The 19,335-nt window shown below is 44.6% G+C and overlaps 1 protein-coding gene across 2 annotated transcripts; it reads left to right on the top strand.

Annotated features, from left to right (window-relative positions):
* Positions 1–1,445: 1,445 nt before the first annotated feature.
* rab3ab (RAB3A, member RAS oncogene family, b) lies at positions 1,446–19,330 on the top strand. 2 transcript variants are annotated; one of them, XM_088621686.1, is made up of 5 exons: positions 1,446–1,568; positions 11,963–12,190; positions 15,686–15,804; positions 16,506–16,630; positions 17,292–19,330. In XM_088621686.1, the coding sequence occupies exons 2-5, from the start codon at positions 11,963–11,965 to the stop codon at positions 17,480–17,482; spliced, it is 663 nt and encodes a 220-aa protein (XP_088477812.1). In that variant the 5' UTR covers positions 1,446–1,568; the 3' UTR covers positions 17,483–19,330. The 2 variants fall into 2 exon arrangements, with proteins under 2 accessions (XP_088477812.1, XP_088477813.1); XM_088621687.1 differs by lacking the exon at positions 1,446–1,568 and adding an exon at positions 7,392–7,497.
* The last annotated feature ends 5 nt before the right edge of the window (positions 19,331–19,335 follow it).

The following is a 19,335-nucleotide window of genomic DNA, read 5'->3' as shown; positions in this document are numbered from 1 at the left end:
TGTTATTAGATTACACGTCTGTTCCAGTTTCGGCGTCCTCAAGATTGATCCATCATTGTCAATAATACTGCAGTGCGAGTGAGCGGAAAGGCTACTGTTATATTCTCAGCTACACAGAAAAACATTATCTAGCCGTACACGGTCACGTGTCCTCCCGCACCGGTATCACGTGGCCGTACATAAGCAATACCTATATTTCCTTGCCACACTTTTTCCTGTTGAAACTAGAACAGACTGATTATATTGTTTTTATCCAATGTGATAGTACCAGCCGGTTTTAACAAATCAGCGTTAGCACAAGAGTGCTGCACACTTTACACGGCGAAAAGCAGTAGCATCACAATCTGAGCAGTTGTCCTCCTTCCCTAGAGCGGCAGACCAGGGAAATAACGACTGCGGCGGTGGGCTGGACTGGGGGGCACCTACGGGCCGCTCAGTTGCGGTCATTTAATAATAATTCCTTACACCTTTATAGCGCCTTTCTGAGCACTCCACTCAAAGCACTTAACAGTAATGGGGATCCCGTCCACCACCACTGTGCAGCCCCACCTGGATGATGGGGCAGCCAGAGTGCAGCAGTACTCTCTCAGTGGGGAGGAGAGCAGGGCGATGAAGCCAGTTAATAGATGGGGATTATTAGGAGGTGTCGTGGTCTGCATTATTTATATTTGCTATGCATGAAGGCCCGTAGGTGTCAAGCAGCCTACTAAAATTGCCTTTTTTAAAATGACATTCTGTGTTCGGGCTGCGATGCATGTCAGATACACCCCGTCGTATTTAGTTATTCATCCGTACAAAAGTCTTCGTGCTGTAGACGCAGGAAGCTTGATGGGGGGCTGTACGGGCCTACACGCCATCATCCAGATGCCAACTAGTCCGGAATGAACCTCTATTCTATTTAAAAGGCGACAAATGTCTTACGTCGCATTGGTGTTGCAGTAATTCAGAACTGTATGCATATTAATTCCTAGGGTGCATTATTATTATATATTATATCTATATACATAATTAGACACGGTTTTTAAACTGATTACTACACATCAACGCTCTTTTCTCCCAACAGCGAAATACCACAGCAATGCAACAGAAGAAGAGAAATCAGATTCTTGTCACAAAGAACGTCAGCATCGACGAGGAAAACAACAACAACATAATTGCAATCATGCAGAAACGATGAAAACGCTCAATTCAGCGGGTAAAGCTGTTTCGCTCCAAATATCCAGAAACGAGTCACAATAATGAACATTTTGAAATATTCTCCGTGAGGACTAGATCCTTTGGGCGACAGCACAAGAGCCGAGGCAGTTTTCGTCCTCGCCGTTTAAATTCCTTTTTTTTTCCCATGAATTATGCAGAGATCAGCCGGCCTTTCGTGAATAAGTAAAGAAGGGACGGGCCGCGCGCGTGCTGCCTGCGAGAGCGCGGCGCGCGGATTCGCTGGCGGAGGCCTCAGTCGGCCCGCCTCCGTGCTCCGCGGCTGTCAATCAAGTGACGTCCACGGTTTCTGCAGGTGAGCGGAGAACTGCGGCACTGGTGCATTCGCAGCTGCAGCGAGAAATATATCGACGGTAAGCAGTAACACGGCGTTTTTAAATATTTAGAGCTTTGCTGCTCGATCGCTGGCGAAAAGATGCGCTGTTTTCACCATTTCTGCTAGTATGGGTGCGGGATAGAGTCTCTGGTTGACACAAAACGCACGAATAACCTTCATTTGACTTACGATGCTTAAAGAGCAATAGTCAGTGCAGAAGATGAGAATACAGAAAGCCATTTTTTGCCGGGGGGTATTACGGGATATACACTGTTGTCTCTATGTAGCCTTTCAAAACGCACCGTGAAGGCTTTTAAGTAGATAATAGCTTGGAAAACGTCGATTTCGTTTGGTACCGCCACTCTCATATGTTGACAACGTTTGAAAGGGAGTACCGAAATAATACCGAATTGTAGTGGAGAGGCTGCGATGGATTAGGGACGGTGCATCGTTTCAGCCTTCACAGCCGTCCCTGGGCGCAGATTAAGGAGTATCAACTCGAGAGGACAAACCTTTCATTAAAGAGAAAAATATGAGTATTATGTTGCCCTGCGTTAGCGAGGGAACACAATACTGGCAAATGCACAGTAATCCATCATGTATTAGTTGATGAAATCATACTGACACACTGTATGAATAGGCAGTAGCGAGCCATTAGTACATTACACTGTACAGTGTTCCAGCAGCGCACATAGATTTATTTACCTGTACCACCGAAGGCATTACTTGAATGAATGTGTAGGTTCCGGTGTCCAGTTACATAGGCAGGCTTTTAAAGTTTAATTTTCGAGGCAGGGGCATTGCAAGAGCTGCCTCCGGCGATTCAATGAGCTCCGCTTGTCCGTGTGCGTCCTGGTCACGGCCCGTGACCACCGGCTCGGCGAGGCGTGGAACCGATCCCGGGGCCGGCACAGACACGGATACAGTTACTGCGCTCGGGCGGCGAGCTGTGGATATTTAATCGTTCAGGAGGTGCGAGGCTGTAGGCATCTTGACCCTGCCTGGGTTTATTCCGGCATGCAATTTTTCATCTTGCGCAGTGGGCACACATTCGCACCGGTACCCGACAGGAGTGCTCAATCGTGACCACGACGGTGCGTTTTATTTATTAGTTGTGTTTTTTCCCGCGATCGTCAACACCGGGAGATGAAGTGCTTGCGAGGCCGGCCGGCCGCTTGACTGACCAAGCGGGTGCGGCAGGAGGCCAGTGTACCGCTAGGAACATTTCAACAGCTGTTTCAGTTAGTAGACCTGCCACTGGGCTACGAAATGTTTCTTTCTTTTACCATGGTAGTCGTTTTAGTTCTCATTCCGGTTTTATGTGCGCAGTTAGAGCACAGATCTCTGATTTATGTGGGATTCTAATTCAGTTCACATTGTGTGTGCCTGCCCTGCAGTGGACTGGTGTCCTGTCCAGGGTGTGTGAGTGTGTGTGCCTGCCCTGCAGTGGACTGGTGTCCTGTCCAGGGTGTGTGAGTGTGTGTGCCTGCCCTGCAGTGGACTGGTGTCCTGTCCAGGGTGTGTGAGTGTGTGTGTGCCCTGTGATGGACTGGTGTCCTATCCAGGGTGTGTGAGTGTGTCTGTGTGTGCCCTGCAATGGACTGGTGTCCTGTCCAGGGTGTGTGAGTATGTGTGTCTGTGTGTGCCTGCCCTGCAGTGGACTGGTGTCCTGTCCAGGGTGTGTGTGTCTGTGTGTGCCTGCCCTGCAGTGGACTGGTGTCCTGTCCAAGGTGTGTGTCTGTGTGTGTCTGCCCTGCAGTGGACTGGTGTCCTGTCCAGGGTGTGTGTGTCTGTGTGTGTCTGCCCTGCAGTGCACTGGTGTCCTGTCCAGGGTGTGTGAGTATGTGTGTCTGTGTGTGCCCTGCAGTGGACTGGTGTCCTGTCCAGGGTGTGTGTGTCTGTGTGTGCCCTGCAGTGGACTGGTGTCCTGTCCAGGGTGTGTGTGTCTGTGTGTGTCTGCCTTGCAGTGGACTGGTGTCCTGTCCAGGGTGTGTGTGTCTGTGTGTGTCTGCCCTGCAGTGCACTGGTGTCCTGTCCAGGGTGTGTGAGTATGTGTGTCTGTGTGTGCCCTGCAGTGGACTGGTGTCCTGTCCAGGGTGTGTGTGTCTGTGTGTGCCCTGCAGTGGACTGGTGTCCTGTCCAGGGTGTGTGTGTCTGTGTGTGTCTGCCTTGCAGTGGACTGGTGTCCTGTCCAGGGTGTGTGTGTCTGAGTGTGTCTGCCTTGCAGTGGACTGGTGTCCTGTCCAGGGTGTACCTTGCCTTGCCAGGATAGACTCCAACTCCCCCGTAACCCTGCAGTGGATGGAGTAGTTAGAAAATGGGAGGATTCAGGCCAGTGCAGGTGGTTGATGTTATTAATCCAGAGATAACAGCCTGCTGTGGATGAGAACTAGAAGGAATTTCGACAACCTCATTTGAGTGGCCACATTCTGTCCAAATAATCTGTGTCAAATGCACTGGGCGGCAGTTTTTTTTTATGAAATCTAAAATATGGATTTTGTTCATGTTTAAAACCTCATAGAAATTGCCATTCAATCAGACTGGTAGTGTTTTACACAGCCTCTGGGTCGTCTGGAGAGCTGACAGGCCTGTTTTTAAAGAAGTCCGGGAGCAGTCTTTGCTGTGTGGTTTACAGGCATGCACGCACAGCTTGTGAAGCTTGACCGGATTCTTCATTTAAAGGATCAAGCCAGACTTGGAGAGAGCTCCCTTCTCTCTCTGTAGCAACAACCCCACCATCAGCACACACTCTTTTCTCCAGCCTTGGTCACTTTTTGACACTGTCAAGCTATGGCAATAATTTATTCCCACGCAGAAAACGCTGTAGTTGTTGGTGGTTTTCATCCTATAATCACAAATAAGGTTATACAGTCATTCTGGTTTCATACAGATATATTTCATAATCTACGAGCCCTTCAATTCTCATGTAGATGGAACTTTAATTTGCTTTAGTTTGTAATGGCAGGAGGGTGGTGTGACATGAGATACTGAAAGCTGACGAGCAGACTAAACCCTTTCTTCTTATACTGTAGCAACACAACACCCTACCCTGTTTACTCCGGTGTGGTTGTAGGATGGGCCATAGGATTAAACGTATGCTGTTTTGATTAGGGGTGGCACAGCGGTTAACATTGTCACCTTGCAGTGCTGAGGATCTGGGTTCCATTCTGGACCTGGGGTGCTGTCTGTGTGGAGTTTGCATGTTTCCTGGTAGGTTAATTGGCCTCTGGGAAGATCTGCCCTGGTGTGAGTGCGTTTGTGTGATGGACTGGTGCCCTATCCAGGCTGTACCCTCCTTTGGCAAGACAGGCTCTGGCTCCCCTGCAAACCGGAATCGATGGAGATAGAAAATGGATAGGTGGATCTGTTCATCATGACCAAAAAAGATTATTTTCTTCTTTACAGATCATGTAAATACACAACATAGGACAGAAGCTCTAGACTAAACTGTGTCCTGCCTATATTTAGGCAACGCATTGTTTACCCTACGCAGTTTTGTGTGTGGTTTTCCATTTTGAAAAGATTATGGAAGAGGTATCCCAGGATGTCCCAAGAATACCCTTGTCTTTGCATATAGAATGAAAATTCTTACTGAACAGTTTTGCATCTTGATATTGGGAATGTTCTAACAATTTTGTTGCAAATTGGTTGCTTGACAGCTCTTATTTGAATGTTCAGTTATGAATAAATTTGTTGCTGCTTTACTGGTTTATGCACTATCATCTGGAAAAGAGGTTCCTTTGCAAGAAATTATTGCATTGTCTAATTATTATATGCTTATATTTGCTTTTCATGGCAACGGATCGCAAAGAACTTTACATACAGAAGTCGTCCCAATTCATTCCCCAGTGCAGTGCAGGCCCAGCCGATCAGAGAGAGGGAATAGGAAATCAAGGAGGAAGGCCCAGAACCGAATTTAGTAAGGATAGCACAGTAAATGGCCCTACTCCTATGATCAGTGCTATGGAATCTTTAGTGGCCAAGAAGTTGTGGACTCAGTTGCAGGTCTCATGTGAAGGATGACATTTCCCACAGCATGGAGACTGTGGTCACCATGGTGACCTTTGTTTCCATTGTTTTGGAAAATGTGGTTCAGGGGAGAGAGCACCATCTACGGGTCTACCCATACCACTGCCTACGCCAAGCTGGTTTTCCTTCCCCGTACCGACCAGGCCCAGCCTTTCCCTACCTCCCATTAGCCGACAAAGTCAGGTTACAAGATGGTGATGCAGGTGACGCAGAGAACCTACTTCACAAGCCCAGAGGAAGCAACTCCTGGACACTTGTTGATAAAGTGACCTCCTCAACAGTTAGTAAGTAAACCAGAGGATTCAGCCGCAGGTCTGCAGGAGAATAAGATACCAGGAGGACAGGGCACTCTACTCTCAAAATGCTACATTAAAAAAAAAACAACAACATTTATATATCTGACAAAAAACACTCTTTTATTACAAAAGTAAAAGTGGCACCATCTAAAGAATGTTTTATTACTTTTCATAAATGATGTTCATATACCAGACTATGCCAACAATTTACATGTTCTGTAACATTACCTCAATATGTAACTTATGTGTAATCTATTTTTGTTGGTTTAAGAAACAATTAAATATTTGTCAGAACAGGAGGCTTTATTTGGGTCTGAAAGTATAATTTTGAGTAGCCTTTCTGGGTTGAAGTGCTGTACTGATGGGCAGAGGTGCTCACCTGTTTAAGTGGAAGTCCTGATAAACTGTCATCATGTTCGCTCAGGTTTCCTCTCTCGATTGACAAATCTTATCAGAGATTAAGACCTCTGTGACTCTTTTCTTGAGAGCTGGTTGCTGCTTGGAATTGCATGAAGCTGTGTGCAAAAGACCGCTTTTGTTATGGGAGAATTTGTTATGGCTCAGAATTTGAAGTGTTTTTCCTGCAGTGCAGTGCAAAGTATTTTCCTCCATATAAAGTTTCTTGGCCCTAGTTACAACATGGTTTGGTTAAAGTATAAATAGAGTTTATGGCAGAATTGAGAGATTCAGCGAACGTACTTGGGGTGTCTGCCTGAGCTTTGAATAAGAAATGTGTGATAAGGGTGTGAAAACTCTTCAGAAACAACACAATGGCACCAACCCAAAGATGGAGACATGTCACGGCTGAGTGCGTACCAAGCAGTAGGTGTGAACTGCTTTTAATGATGTGTTGGAAGATGTTTTTCTCTAGAGACAGAATAAAAATCTGTTCATACCCTTGAAGGTTTGTGTGTTGGACGTACGGAAACTGTACGACTGCTTACATAAGGTCTTTTGGTCCTCTGCTATAAACATGTGCACAGAGCTAGATTGTGTTTTAGGATTGTTGCCTGGTCCTGTAATTCCAGAGTTCTTTGACACAGTTGTATAAATTAAAAAAAAAACTTGACAGGATGTGAAGCAGGGTTGGCATCTTCATTAGACGCATATCATTGCTTAATTACCAGGTGATAATATTAGAATAAAACATTTAAATTAGTAGTCTTTGTTTGAACAGTGTTTTCTAACTACTGTCTCATTAAGACTCGAGGTGTTTTGACCCAGTCATCCTGATTTCCTATTGTAAAGAGAATACTGTCTTGCACTGTATTTAAATTGCTTAGATATGGAGGGTTCTTAATGAACTATGGAAATTATGCACTGTTTATTTTTATCTAATGATAAGAAGTCAAAAGTATAAAAACCCACCAGGCCATTAGTTTTTTTAACAGATGCAAATGGTTTTGTTTTAATATCAAGCGCTCTGTGTTCCTGCCTTAGATGCTGTCACTTAACAAAAGAGTCCATGCAAATTATATGCTTTTATTTCTACATAATTAGTACCCTGCCTCTCCTTTCCTTGTCAAATCAGGTCACCAATATATTAGCTCATGTGAACGGCTGCCTTTGGGAAATTCACTTCTGACTGCCTTCGAGGTGCTCCAAGGGGCAGCTCTTCTGCTGTCTCCAGTTGTGTGACGGGTACTTTTTTTTACCTGTGACGTTTGGATGTTCAGAGATAATCTCATAAAAAGCTGGTTTTCAGATTTAAAAAAAAATCTCAAATTAAATAAAGTAACCTGAGATCTGTCATCTTATAATGCTAATTTACAAAGATGTGCAGATCCACTAATCTGATTCTTATACAGACTTTAGGTTCTGTGCATGTCTTTAAGTGATATTGTGTATGCTTCGCAGCTAGAATTACCCAGAAAAAAAAGGGGACAGCGTTATATTAATATAACATACTATTCGGAAGCAGATCTTTCCTGATTTTGCAGGTGACATTGAATTAGTAGCTGAAGAAGGCAGTGGATGACCATGTGGTTAGGGGGTGTCTGATGCCAGCATGGCCTGGTCAAATAATAAAAGCCAGAGACAAAAAAAATTGCTGATTGCAATTGAAATGAATTAGACGTAGCTGAAGCTCCAGTTTGTGTCTCTGTGCTGCTTCAGTCACTGCAGGCTGTTCTTAACTGAGACGGTGAGTGTGTGGTGGAGTCTGTCTTTTTCTGGAATTAAGCACCAATCTCTTAAAAAATGACTAAGTCTCTTATTACACCAACACCCTGCTGCAGCAATTTTGTAATGTATTGCTCAGGATTTAGGCCCAAATTGAATGAAATAAAATGCACTCAAGCTTATGCATATAACTACAATTAATGACCAAAAAGAAAATATTACCTTAACTGTTGAAATTAAGTTGAATTTCTTAAAGAAACCTGTCTTTTATTTCTTACTGCACGTTAGTACTGCTCAGGATTTAGAACAAAATTAAAGCCCTTACTGTAGGCCTATGCATATAACTGTAATTAATAGCAAAAATGAAAATGTTCCCTTATAGCTGTTGAAATTGTCATTCCTTAACCAAAATTTGTGTCTCTTTGATTTCTTACTGCATGTTAAATATGTCGTTTTTTGTAACGCATCACATTTTAGATAATAAACGTGGCTTCTTGAAGACCTAAGCCGCTGAATGGTTTCATATTTTTTTTTTAAAGAGCTTTTCCCCCTAGCCGCAAATGGTTTAGCGAATCTCTCCTGCTGTTTCGGACAATTGATGTCCCTCAGTCATCAGTGAGTCCACACCTCGTGCCAATCCCAGCACTGAAAGGTCGAAAGCATTAAAAACCAACATAGTGGTTCCCCAAAGGCAGAACTGACGGATTGTTTTTTTAAGCCACACGAATGACAAACTGTGGTTTGGGCTGAGATCCTGGAGGTAGAGGTGAGTGAGAAAGCCTGGGCTGACTCAGAGCTGGGCCTCCCACAGAATGAACAGCGGGGTTCCTGAGTCATCATCCCAGTTTGTTTTAACTCTCTAAAGGCAGGGTCAGCCGCAGGACCTAGCTAGTCATCATCCTCATCTTCATCGTGGGGATTTGAGTGGCACGGTGCTCATGGTCTGCAGTGAAGAAAAAGAAGAAGGGCAGTCTATAAGTTATTTTTTAAAGGCCGTTGGTCCTATATCCCATAAGTAGATAAGATAAGATCACTTTATTGGCCATACATGTATACATTTTCTTGCATCAGGAATTTGTCTTTTCGCATACCCCAGCTTGCTCTCCATGAGACACACAGACAGGGAGAGAAGCTAGGGGTCAGAGCGCAGGGACAGCCATTTATATGGCGCCCCTGGAGCAATTGGGGTTAAGGGCCTTGCTCAGGGGGCCACTGGAGTAGGATTCATCTGCCGGCCGTGGGATACGAACCGGCAACCTTCCAGCCACAGAGCCAACGAATACAGTGATATACAAACCACATTATTTCTCAATAGTGGCTACAGTTTTTCTTTTTCTCCCAAATGTTTATAGGCTTTATTAACAAACTAAGAAGGTTACAGACAAGAGGGGGCTATCCGGTCAGTCTAGCGATTGGTAGTAGCTAATTGATCCCATGATGGTATCTGCTGTTTCCTGAAGAAAGCCAGGGTATTGGCTTTGTCAGCATGGCTGGGCAGCTCTCACAACCCTTTGGGTAAAAAAGAAAAGTTTCCCGTTTTTAATATCTAAATATGCATTCTCCTAGGAGCCCTTGTGTCCTCAGGTTTGTGTTTCACTGGCTGTGTCATGTCAGTTGTTGTGTCCTTCGAACGATGTCTGCTCTCTCCCCATCAGAAGCGCGTTGTCACCCAGAATGTACTTCCTCTCTGTGGTGGGAAGAGTGTACTGGCTGAACCATTTTGTGGCTCACGGGGAGTCATTTTTAAAAAGTGAGGGGACAGAACTGCCACTGTGGCATCTTCACCAAACAGAAAGGAAACCACAGAAGCTATTCACAGGCACGGCTTTGCAAGATGCCTTTAAGAGTGTACTGTGCTTTGTTTCTATGTGTGAGATTAGCCCTGCCCTACTGTAAATTGATTTTTCCAGCCATCTCATAATATCTTCAAACAAGGTGAAAGCCTTGTTTACCCATATTGCAGGGAGGTCTAAAATTTCGATGCGACAGAAGGAGAGAAACTTGTTTCCATATTTAGCTCTAGTTCTCTAGTTTGGGACACAGTAAGGGACCTTGAGCTTGCATCCTATTGTGAAGACTGGTCTGCATTTCAGAATTTCACCGGAAATAACAGTCATAGCAAAAATCTATTTACATTTTTATTTGTTCAGAATTAAAAGCTATCAGAAACTGGATAGCACACATTAACCCAATAACACATTTGGTAATATGGGATACATTTTGCTCCTATTTTAAATTTTAGTACAGTAATGCAAGGTTAGTAAGAGAATGGTTTACTCTACACCCACAGCTCGGTCTGTAAAAAAGAGTCTCCTTTAAAAGCATCTGTCCTTTATTTTACTTTGTTTCATTACTGGTCTTAAGGTGTACAGGGTTCTTAAGGTGGATGTGTTCTATTCTTTCTCTAAGCAGGTTTACACCCTGTGCAAATGAAACTGTTTAACCCTTACTTTGCACAGTAAAGCACATGTGAGTGACACGTGGCCTTCCTAAGCCACAGCTGGCAGGTTTGGTGCAAGACAGAGGTGTTTCTAAGTGGCTTGGCTGCCCAAGTTCGATTAAACACAAACCAGCACAGTGGATAATAATAATAATGATGGCTGGTCATGTTCTGAGATATTGACAAATTAGAAAAAAATGTAAATGAGCGGTGGCTCTGTGGCTCTGAGGATCTGCGCCTGTGACTGGAAGGTTGCCGGTTCAAATCCCGCAGCCGGCAGAGGAATCCTACTCCGTTGGGCCCCTGAGCAAAGCCCTTAACCTCAGCTGCTCCAGGGGCGCCGTACAATGGCTGACCCTGCGCTCTGACCCCCAGCTTCTCTCTCCCTGTCTGTGTGTCTGTGTGTCTCATGGAGAGCAAGCTGGGGTATGTGAAAAGACAAATTCCTAATGCAAGAAATTGTATAGGGCTTATAAAGTGATGTTGTGTTGTGTTATGTTATGTTATGTTAAATGGGGTCCTGTGCAAGCAGCTTGTTTGACCCTATTCTTGAGGGCTATATTCCCTTTGAGGGAGCCTGAAGGTCAAAGAAGCTCATCTGCCAGGGCCTTGAATAGTGCTATAATTCCTTCCATTTATCGTTTTTAAATGGGCTTTTCTGTAAACAGACCCCTGCCAATATCATTGACTTCTGGATTTTATAGTTGGGAAATATGTTTCTCTGAAGAGGTGATGATTTATACAACATTCTTTCATCTTAATTGTCTTGTGTGCGAGAACTCTGACATTTGGCTTTGGGTATCACATGGGTTTGTCATAGAAAGTCACATGCAAAGAGGCTGAGCCCTTTCTCTCTGCTTCATGTTGCTGTTGTTAATGTCTTCTGTTATCTCTTTCTTTCCCGTTACACAACAAATAGTTCAACGCATTTATTCAGTGGCTGTTAAAATCTCTTTAATTGTTCACTGAGGATCATTCTGGATCAGATTGATCAACATTGTTTTTAGTATAATTAGCAATAAGTCATAATCCTATACATTGTTTTCATGTACTGTACAGAGGAATGACTGCAGGGCAGCAGTGTTTCACAAGATGGATGCTTAAGCTCATTTAAAAGTACCCAAAGCAGTGATGCAGAACTTCAAGATTTCTTTCTGCCTGAGCTCCTATCTATCTAAGTGAACTGATCATTAGCCTAATTGGTTAATTTAACACTTCTTAAAGGCCTTGAGGCATCAGTGATTTAAATGTTAATGGTTTCAAACTTGTTGGTGCACAATTCTGTATCGCTAGCCTAAAGCTGCAAATAGTAACACAACCAAAGATCTTGCAATCTAAACCACAGAATTTATTAACTGGCGAGATATTGGCTGCGAAGTTCTGTTGGATCATGACAGGGTCTCGGTAAGGTTGTTCTTGACAGCAGAGAAAAATTGATGGCGTGCCTTTCCTGTTAACTCAAGGAGTAAGAACCCGATTACTGTTGCACAGTTTAACTCGCCCAGTGCAACACTCTCATGCCGAACATCTCGGGGTGCCTTGCAGATGGCTTCAGCGACAGACGCGCGCTACGGGCAGAAGGAGTCCTCCGACCAGAACTTCGACTACATGTTTAAGATCCTGATCATCGGGAACAGCAGCGTGGGCAAGACCTCCTTCCTCTTCCGCTACGCCGACGACTCCTTCACGCCGGCGTTCGTCAGCACGGTGGGCATCGACTTCAAGGTGAAGACCATCTACAGGAATGACAAGAGGATCAAGCTGCAGATCTGGGTAAGGGCTCATGCTCAGGGCGGGGGGGGGGGGATATGGAATTTGTCTCTTACCCACAAGCCCCTGCTCCTCTGAGCTCTTCAGCCGTTCATGCCCATGGGCACCTGGCTGTGCCTGCTTTTAGTACTTGTGCCATCCTGTTTCCTCACTTCAGAGCAATATATATACAGTATGTCCAATATATCCACAGAGCTAACTTGTTTTTTATGTTGACCTTACTGTTTTCAGCCATTTGCATGTTTTTTAAATTGTGCATGAAAGTGTGCAATCGTCTGCTCCAGTTACACATTCCATAGTAATTAATTTGTCCTGACTAAAGTGAGAAACATCTCTCCGTAGCCAATATAAGAGAAATATACTGGTTAAGGCCACACGGCCACACAAACGTGCCGCGGCAAACCCATTCTGTAGGAATGAGCAGCTCTGAACAGCTGGTCACCAGCCATGATCCTTGAGAAACAGGTCTTTTACCTTTAATATATTCCACTTAATCTAATAATATATTCTTCAGCTAATTCTAGGGTGATGACCCCCAGTTAAACCAGACAAGGACTGTACAGGGGAATCTTTATGATTTTGGGTAGCGATGGTACTTTAAATCTAACTTCTCATACTTGAAGGGTGCAATAGAAAAGTTCAGGTTCACCATCTCTCCCTCGGTATGTTTGGGGAAGAAGGCACCTGGCCTGTTTGAAAAATTCCAAATTTCCTCAATCCCGTTTAATGTCATTTAAGGTGGCGGACAGCTAGAGAGTTCACCCCATCTTTACCTACAGTATGTGCCCTTGGTTGTAGTCGTTCACAAAGAGAAGCCTTTTACCTTGCAAGGGTGTCGGGGAGACTCTGCGACCAGAAATAGGAGGTGGTTGAGGGACCGAAATTGGAAGAGAGACGGGCCAGTTCATGTGAGAAAGAACAGATTTTGCTTTCACTGCTGGAAGTCAGCGGTCTTATTGTGGCGGAGTCGGACTTCGGAAGCAGAATTTAGAACGCTGACGCCATTGAGGAAACTGGATGCTGTTCCTGTGTGTCTTTGGAGTTAGATATTAGATGTCTCGGGTCATTTCAGAAGGTGACTTTATCCTAAAACTGGCTTGCAAGGGTGATCAGCCAGCTTCTGTTTTCTACAGCAACAGCTTAGTAGCACAGAAAGTCTTTTTTCCTGATACTGGAAAAAACATTTCCACCCCCCCACCTCCTGCCCCCACCTCTGTGGAGTGCATCCTGAGGTCACCAGAGCCCACATCACTAGGGAATTTAGACCTGCAAAATTTTAATAACACTCCCAGCCTTCACAAAAGGTAAAGCATAACTTTGGCTTCTCTTGGTTTAAATATCAATGTAAATTTGAAATCTTAACATGTTGTTCCCATTCACCAGTTACTACTTTTCTGTTCATTGTATTCCTCACCATTTACCCTTGTATTCAGTTGTCATATGCAGTAAGAATGGTTCAGTATGAGAAATGTGGTGCACTACTTTAGCACTGCAGAACCACAATGCAATTCTGTATCTAAATATGTTATATCTAGTATCTAATGTCTTATAAAGCAGCTGTATGCCAGGAAATGGTCTTTTTCTCCTTAGCATCATAACTGATGCCCGGTTATGGAATTAGGCCAACAATGTATTATTTAGTAGTTCTTATTAAAAGCCACTATGCAAGGCATTAATATGAAGATTGTCGATTTGTCAAATGAATAATTTAGAACTAACCTTAATGATAACAATAGTGGGGACTTGATTCCAAGTGGAGCAGCCCATGAATATCTTACTTCAAGTGAAAAAGTTCAAAGATACAGCCATCTCTGGTTAAAAACACTGAACATTACTGGCATAGCCACAGCCTAATTACTGCAGTACTGGTGCTGTTCTAGTTTTCTTTTCTCTACAAAAGGGTTAATAAAACATTTTCAGTTGTTCATCTTTAGTTAACCTAGAAACTGCGTAATACTGAATCAAAGAGCGTGAAATGTGCATGTTGAGGAAGTACATGCAGTAGCTGTTTGTTGTGGCCTGGGGGAGCCCACTGATTGCAAGCACATCAGCAGGCAAGGAGCCTTCTCTGTTGCCAGCCTTTTCGAGACCACAGGCCTCTGGAGGAGGCTGGCTGTGCAGGCAGACGGCCAATCCAATTGATGGCAGGCTGGGCACACCAATTGGTTATCGTCCCCCCCCCCCCCACTCTGCACATCACCATCACAGAGTGGAAAGACATCCTCCAACCCCTCCCCTCCCCCACTGCCCTTGTATTCAAGAGCTCATGCAGCCCAGAAAGAAAATCCTGCAGCTTCCATTTCTTCTCCAGTGTCCTTTATTACGTCATAAATGCAAACCATTTGAGCAGCTCTCCGTGCACAGAGCCCAGCTGTGCTGAAATGGGTGCCAGCAGACAGAGATGCACTAAAGCTCTGTGTATACTCACAGTACAATAAGGTGTGTGACTTGTAAATATTTACTTACAGACGCACACGCAAAAGCACGCTGGCAGACCAAGACCCACTGAATCTCCGGTCTATATTAAGAGGTCACATCACAGGATGCTTAATTCAGCCTTAGAAACAGAGTTCTGAAAACACTTAAAGGACTTCCTGATTGTGTCAGAGTAGTCATACTTCAGTTATAGATACACTGGTGTTCAGACCTTTATTGCTTTGCACTTCAGATATAGTCATATTAAACTGCAACAGGGTATTGTCATTACAGCCTAAAGGTACAGTAAATAAGCTTTAAATGTCAGAGGTCAGGCCAGCAGCAGGCAATAGATGGAATCCTGAAATACAGAGCAGAAGAGTGTTTGCTTCTATACAGTATGTTTAACACGGGTGTGCCTACAAACCTACTGCCATCACAGAACAGGCAGGTTTCCATGTGCGTGTTGGACAGTATGCTTCCTGCACACCTACAGACCAGGCCGTGCTGCTGCCTCAATAGAAGATGAAAGGTGCAACTCCCTGAGCATTCATTGGAGTTCAGGGTGAAACTCGATCAACCTTGGTATAGCTCAAGTGCTGCCAGGAGGCACGAAGGGTCAGCAGTGCACAGGCCTGTAAAAGTCTGTGAACATTCTCAGTTTTATTACAGAGAGTAATAATAATAATAATAATAACTCCTGATATAGATTCCAGCCTGGGGTGCCTTCTCTTTGAGCGTTCTCTCTGTGTTTGTCTGGGTGTCCTCTGGATGCTTCAGACATGCTGGCTAGTTTTAAAAAGTGTCTTTAAATCTGTGTGAGCTTGTGTCTGTGCTCTGCAATGAATCAGAATCTGATCTGGGTAGCTTCTCCCCATGCCCCATTCTTGCCAGACTGCTGTGACTCATAGCAGGAATAAGTCGTTTTCTGAGGATGGATGGAGTATCACACATACTGCAACTTGGCTGTTGGCATGTACATTGCAGGGATTGTAAATATGGCACTGTTCTTCATTAGGATGAGAGCTTTTCCCATCCCACTGATGTGTATTTCACTGAAGTGCGTTTCCTTATGTGTTGTAGGACACTGCAGGCCAGGAGAGGTACAGGACCATCACAACTGCCTACTACAGAGGGGCAATGGGTTTCATTCTGATGTATGACATCACCAATGAGGAGTCTTTCAGCGCTGTCCAGGACTGGTACGTGTGCAGAGGGTTTATGCATATCAAACTCTCCCCAACTCAAAAAAAACTGGAAGGAAATAGTTGAAGACTTAAGCCTCTAGATAGATAAAAGGTTGGCAGACATTCCTATTTGTAGATTGCAAGAAAAATAAAGGTTCATTCCCAGACTAGGGGTAGTCCTGTCTGTGTGGAGTTTGCATGTTCTCCCCATGTTCTCATGGGGTTCCTCTGGATGCTCTGGTTTCCTCCCACGGTCCAAAAAACAGGCTGGGAGGTTAGCTGGCCTCTGGGAGCATCTGGGAAAATTGGCCCTGGTGTGAGTGTGTGTGTGGCTACCAGTCCAGGGTGTAGTCTGCCTCGTGCCCTTTGCTTGCTGGGATAGGCTTCAGCTCCCCCGTGACCTCGAATTGGAAGAAGCTGTTAACAGATGGATGGATGGGTTGGAGATTTTAAGTTACTTAAGAAATGCAGTAGTTAAAGAGACCCCTCCTCAGAAAGTTCAAATGAAACCTGCTAGGTCTGTGAAAGGTTCGGTTCGTGAACCGGTTGCCCAAGAAGACAAATGCCCAACAGGCGTGGGTGTGCCCAGGACCGGGCCTGGGAACCCCTGACTTCATTATCCCATACGGGCTTTTTTCCTGGCTCAGAAAAGGCTGATGGATTAGGATGTGGATTCCATGGCTGATAATGTGACTCTTGGATCACATTCTGGGCAGGTCCACGCAAATCAAGACGTACTCCTGGGACAACGCTCAGGTCCTTCTGGTGGGTAATAAGTGTGACATGGAGGACGAGAGAATCGTAGCGGCGGAGAGAGGCAGGCAGCTGGCGGAACACCTAGGTGAGTAACGACCCGCCTCCGCTTGTCCGAGCTGGTCTGCAGCCAGACCTACTGTCCCAAGACACGGAAACCTCTGGAGCACAGAGAAGGGTCCCTGTTGGATCCCCCTGAAGAGCCAAGATCCTGGAGTGTCTAGAAGCTGTGTTGTACCTTACTGTATGGATATTCCCCTTAGTCTGAAAAGGGCATTTCCTTACTGTTCCTGTGATAAATCCTTGTATTATGATAGGTTTCTTTTTCAACTCCCAAACAAATGTAACTATGTAACACTATGTTACAAATGAGTTGAGGCCATACTTCCCATCTAGCATATACAGTAGTAGCTTATCCATCCGAGGATCTCCAGCTGCTTCTTGCAGGAGACCAGGGAATCTGCTTCAGGTGTGTGGCAGTGCGATTTGGTTCATATACTCACAACCCCTTTGGGTCAAGAAAAGCTTCCTTACTGCCGTCTTAAAAGCACTCTCTCCCTTATCTTATTTCTTGCCTGCGCGCTACTTTCCACCCAGCCACTGGGAGCAAACGCCCAGGAACGGCAGCAGAAGACTAAGATGGGGGAGGTGGATGCTTGTCATCCTGCTGGACGGGCTAAAACAAAAAAACGAAAACAAAAAAGCTTCTTCGTTCCGCTGCCCCCGCGAAACGCGTCCGTCTCTTTCAGGGTTCGAGTTCTTCGAGGCCAGCGCCAAGGACAACATCAACGTCAAGCAGACGTTCGAGCGGCTGGTGGACATCATCTGCGAGAAGATGTCGGAAAGCCTGGACACGGCCGACCCGGCCGTCACAGGGGCCAAGCAGGGCCCCCAGCTCACCGAGCAGCCGGCACCCCCTCACCAGGACTGTGCCTGCTGAAGAGCCCCCCCCCCACCACCACCACCGCGAGAGCGCCAGGCAGCAGGGCCGGGTATGGGAGGTCATCAAGCTCGCCCCCTCCTTCCCTCCCTCCCTCCCTCCCAGGCTGCTGTGTCCTCTGGCTTTTCGTTCTTCTCAACTAGTCTAACGATTTCCAACCTCGATAACATCCACTTCCCTTTGCAGGGGGGGCGGTTTAGCCACGCGTTTTGTAGGCAGCCTCCCTATAATCAGGTGTAGAGATCCGTTTATCAACACCAGATCTGGGGGGACGAAAAGGTCTCAAGAGTACACAAGCAGTGTGACACTATCGGAACCTCCGTCACTTGAGTTTAAATGATGTAGGACACACAAGGTGTAAGACCTCCTTTCCTTGAAATTCCACATCCACCCCCTGTGATCCCAAGGATTTTCCATGTCTGTATCATGCTGTTACATTTCGTGAAGTCCTGGAACTGTAATTGTTTTTTTTTTTGTAATCTTGTTTCAGTACATTCTATGAACAAATTCTATAGGAACATTTGTGTACAACAAAAACAAAACAAGTAGGGTATCTTTTAACAGCTTTATGTTTGAGATGTGTATATACTGGGCATATAGTATATCTATAGATATAAATTTTAATAAAGTATATGAAGATAAAGTACTACTAATAATTTAAGAAATCTATAAATCAGACAAGTTCTATGTTAAATCAGAGGCCTAGGTTACAGATGTCTTGTTATTTTGTAGTGAAATGTAACTAAGTTTCTGCAGATCCACCCAGAGGAACCTCAGATTAGTTTTACAGTGGATGTATATATCCTGTCATGTCGTAAAGTCTTAAGAGAAACTTGGTAATCTATCCTGTGGTATTTAGAAGGTTTTGTAGAACGCCAACACATCCATTTCCAGTTTGAAAAATATTCCACTCACATCCACAAAAAATGGTGAGATCAAAACCAGCCTTTTCTAAAAGTCACTGTTTAAATTATTTTATATGTGCGGAATTTACGAGGTTGAAGCAGTACTGGTCTGGTCTTCTTTAACTTTCAGTAGTGTAAGCCACAAATAGACAGGGCTATACAAATGAGACAAAAATACTCTAAGAATCAAGAACAGTATTCAGTGAATGAAATACCAAGAGTTCAACAAAAAAACTGTTTCTGAACATATTATTATTATGAATATATATTATTTATTACTGACAGTATATTGCATGTTTTTTAGCAGCTGTTATGCTTTCAGATTCCATGTTTCTTTGGTCTGAGCATGAGGTCTCAATGGATTATTACCTGAAATCTAGAAAACCTTGTTCTGTTAGTCACAGTCCGGTCTTGTTCTTGCTCACTGGCCTCCCACTGCATGATGGGTAATGCAGGCATTAGTCACTGGGTTATGGCGTAACTGAAAGGCTGATTTCCCTTCTGCCTGCCAAGTGTCAACACCATTGCTTATTCACTTAATAGAACAAAACTTTTAACAGCAGGGGCTTTAATGCACTTTTAGAAAAGGCATCACTGTCTTCTCAGAACAAAGCATGTCCAAACTTTAGAGTTGTCCAAGGGCTAGCAGCTGGGCAAGAGAAAACCTAGGTTTCTCAGAACCATGGCATGGTTGAACAGGTTAGGAGCAGGGAAGGTTTCTGGCCAGAGAGTGTGGATTAGATGAAAAGTGTTCAAAGCTGTGTTATTCCTGTTTTGCTAGAGAAGCTCTGAATGCGGGACTGTGCTGATTTTATCTTTGTTATTTTTGTTATTGTGATTTTGAACAGCATGCCTGAAAAGAGGGGGGCAAACACTGTCTCATGTAATTCAGATCTTGTTTAGGCTTCAAGTTGGAGATTAAAAGAGAAATGTGTGGTGCAAATCTGG

Source organism: Lepisosteus platostomus, chromosome 27 (genome assembly GCF_059453375.1).
Source record: "Lepisosteus platostomus isolate fLepPlt1 chromosome 27, fLepPlt1.hap1, whole genome shotgun sequence".
Lineage (NCBI taxonomy): Eukaryota > Metazoa > Chordata > Actinopteri > Semionotiformes > Lepisosteidae > Lepisosteus > Lepisosteus platostomus.
Note: the sequence above shows the minus strand (reverse complement) of the source record. Positions and strands in the feature narration are given on the sequence as shown.

Coding starts and splice junctions, on each gene's coding strand:
- rab3ab (XM_088621686.1), top strand. CDS start 11,963: ATGGCTTCAGCGACAGACGCGCGCTACGGGCAGAAGGAGTCCTCCGAC. Junction 12,191..15,685: donor GGATCAAGCTGCAGATCTGG/GTAAGGGCTCAT, acceptor TATGTGTTGTAG/GACACTGCAGGCCAGGAGAG. Junction 16,631..17,291: donor GCAGCTGGCGGAACACCTAG/GTGAGTAACGAC, acceptor CGTCTCTTTCAG/GGTTCGAGTTCTTCGAGGCC.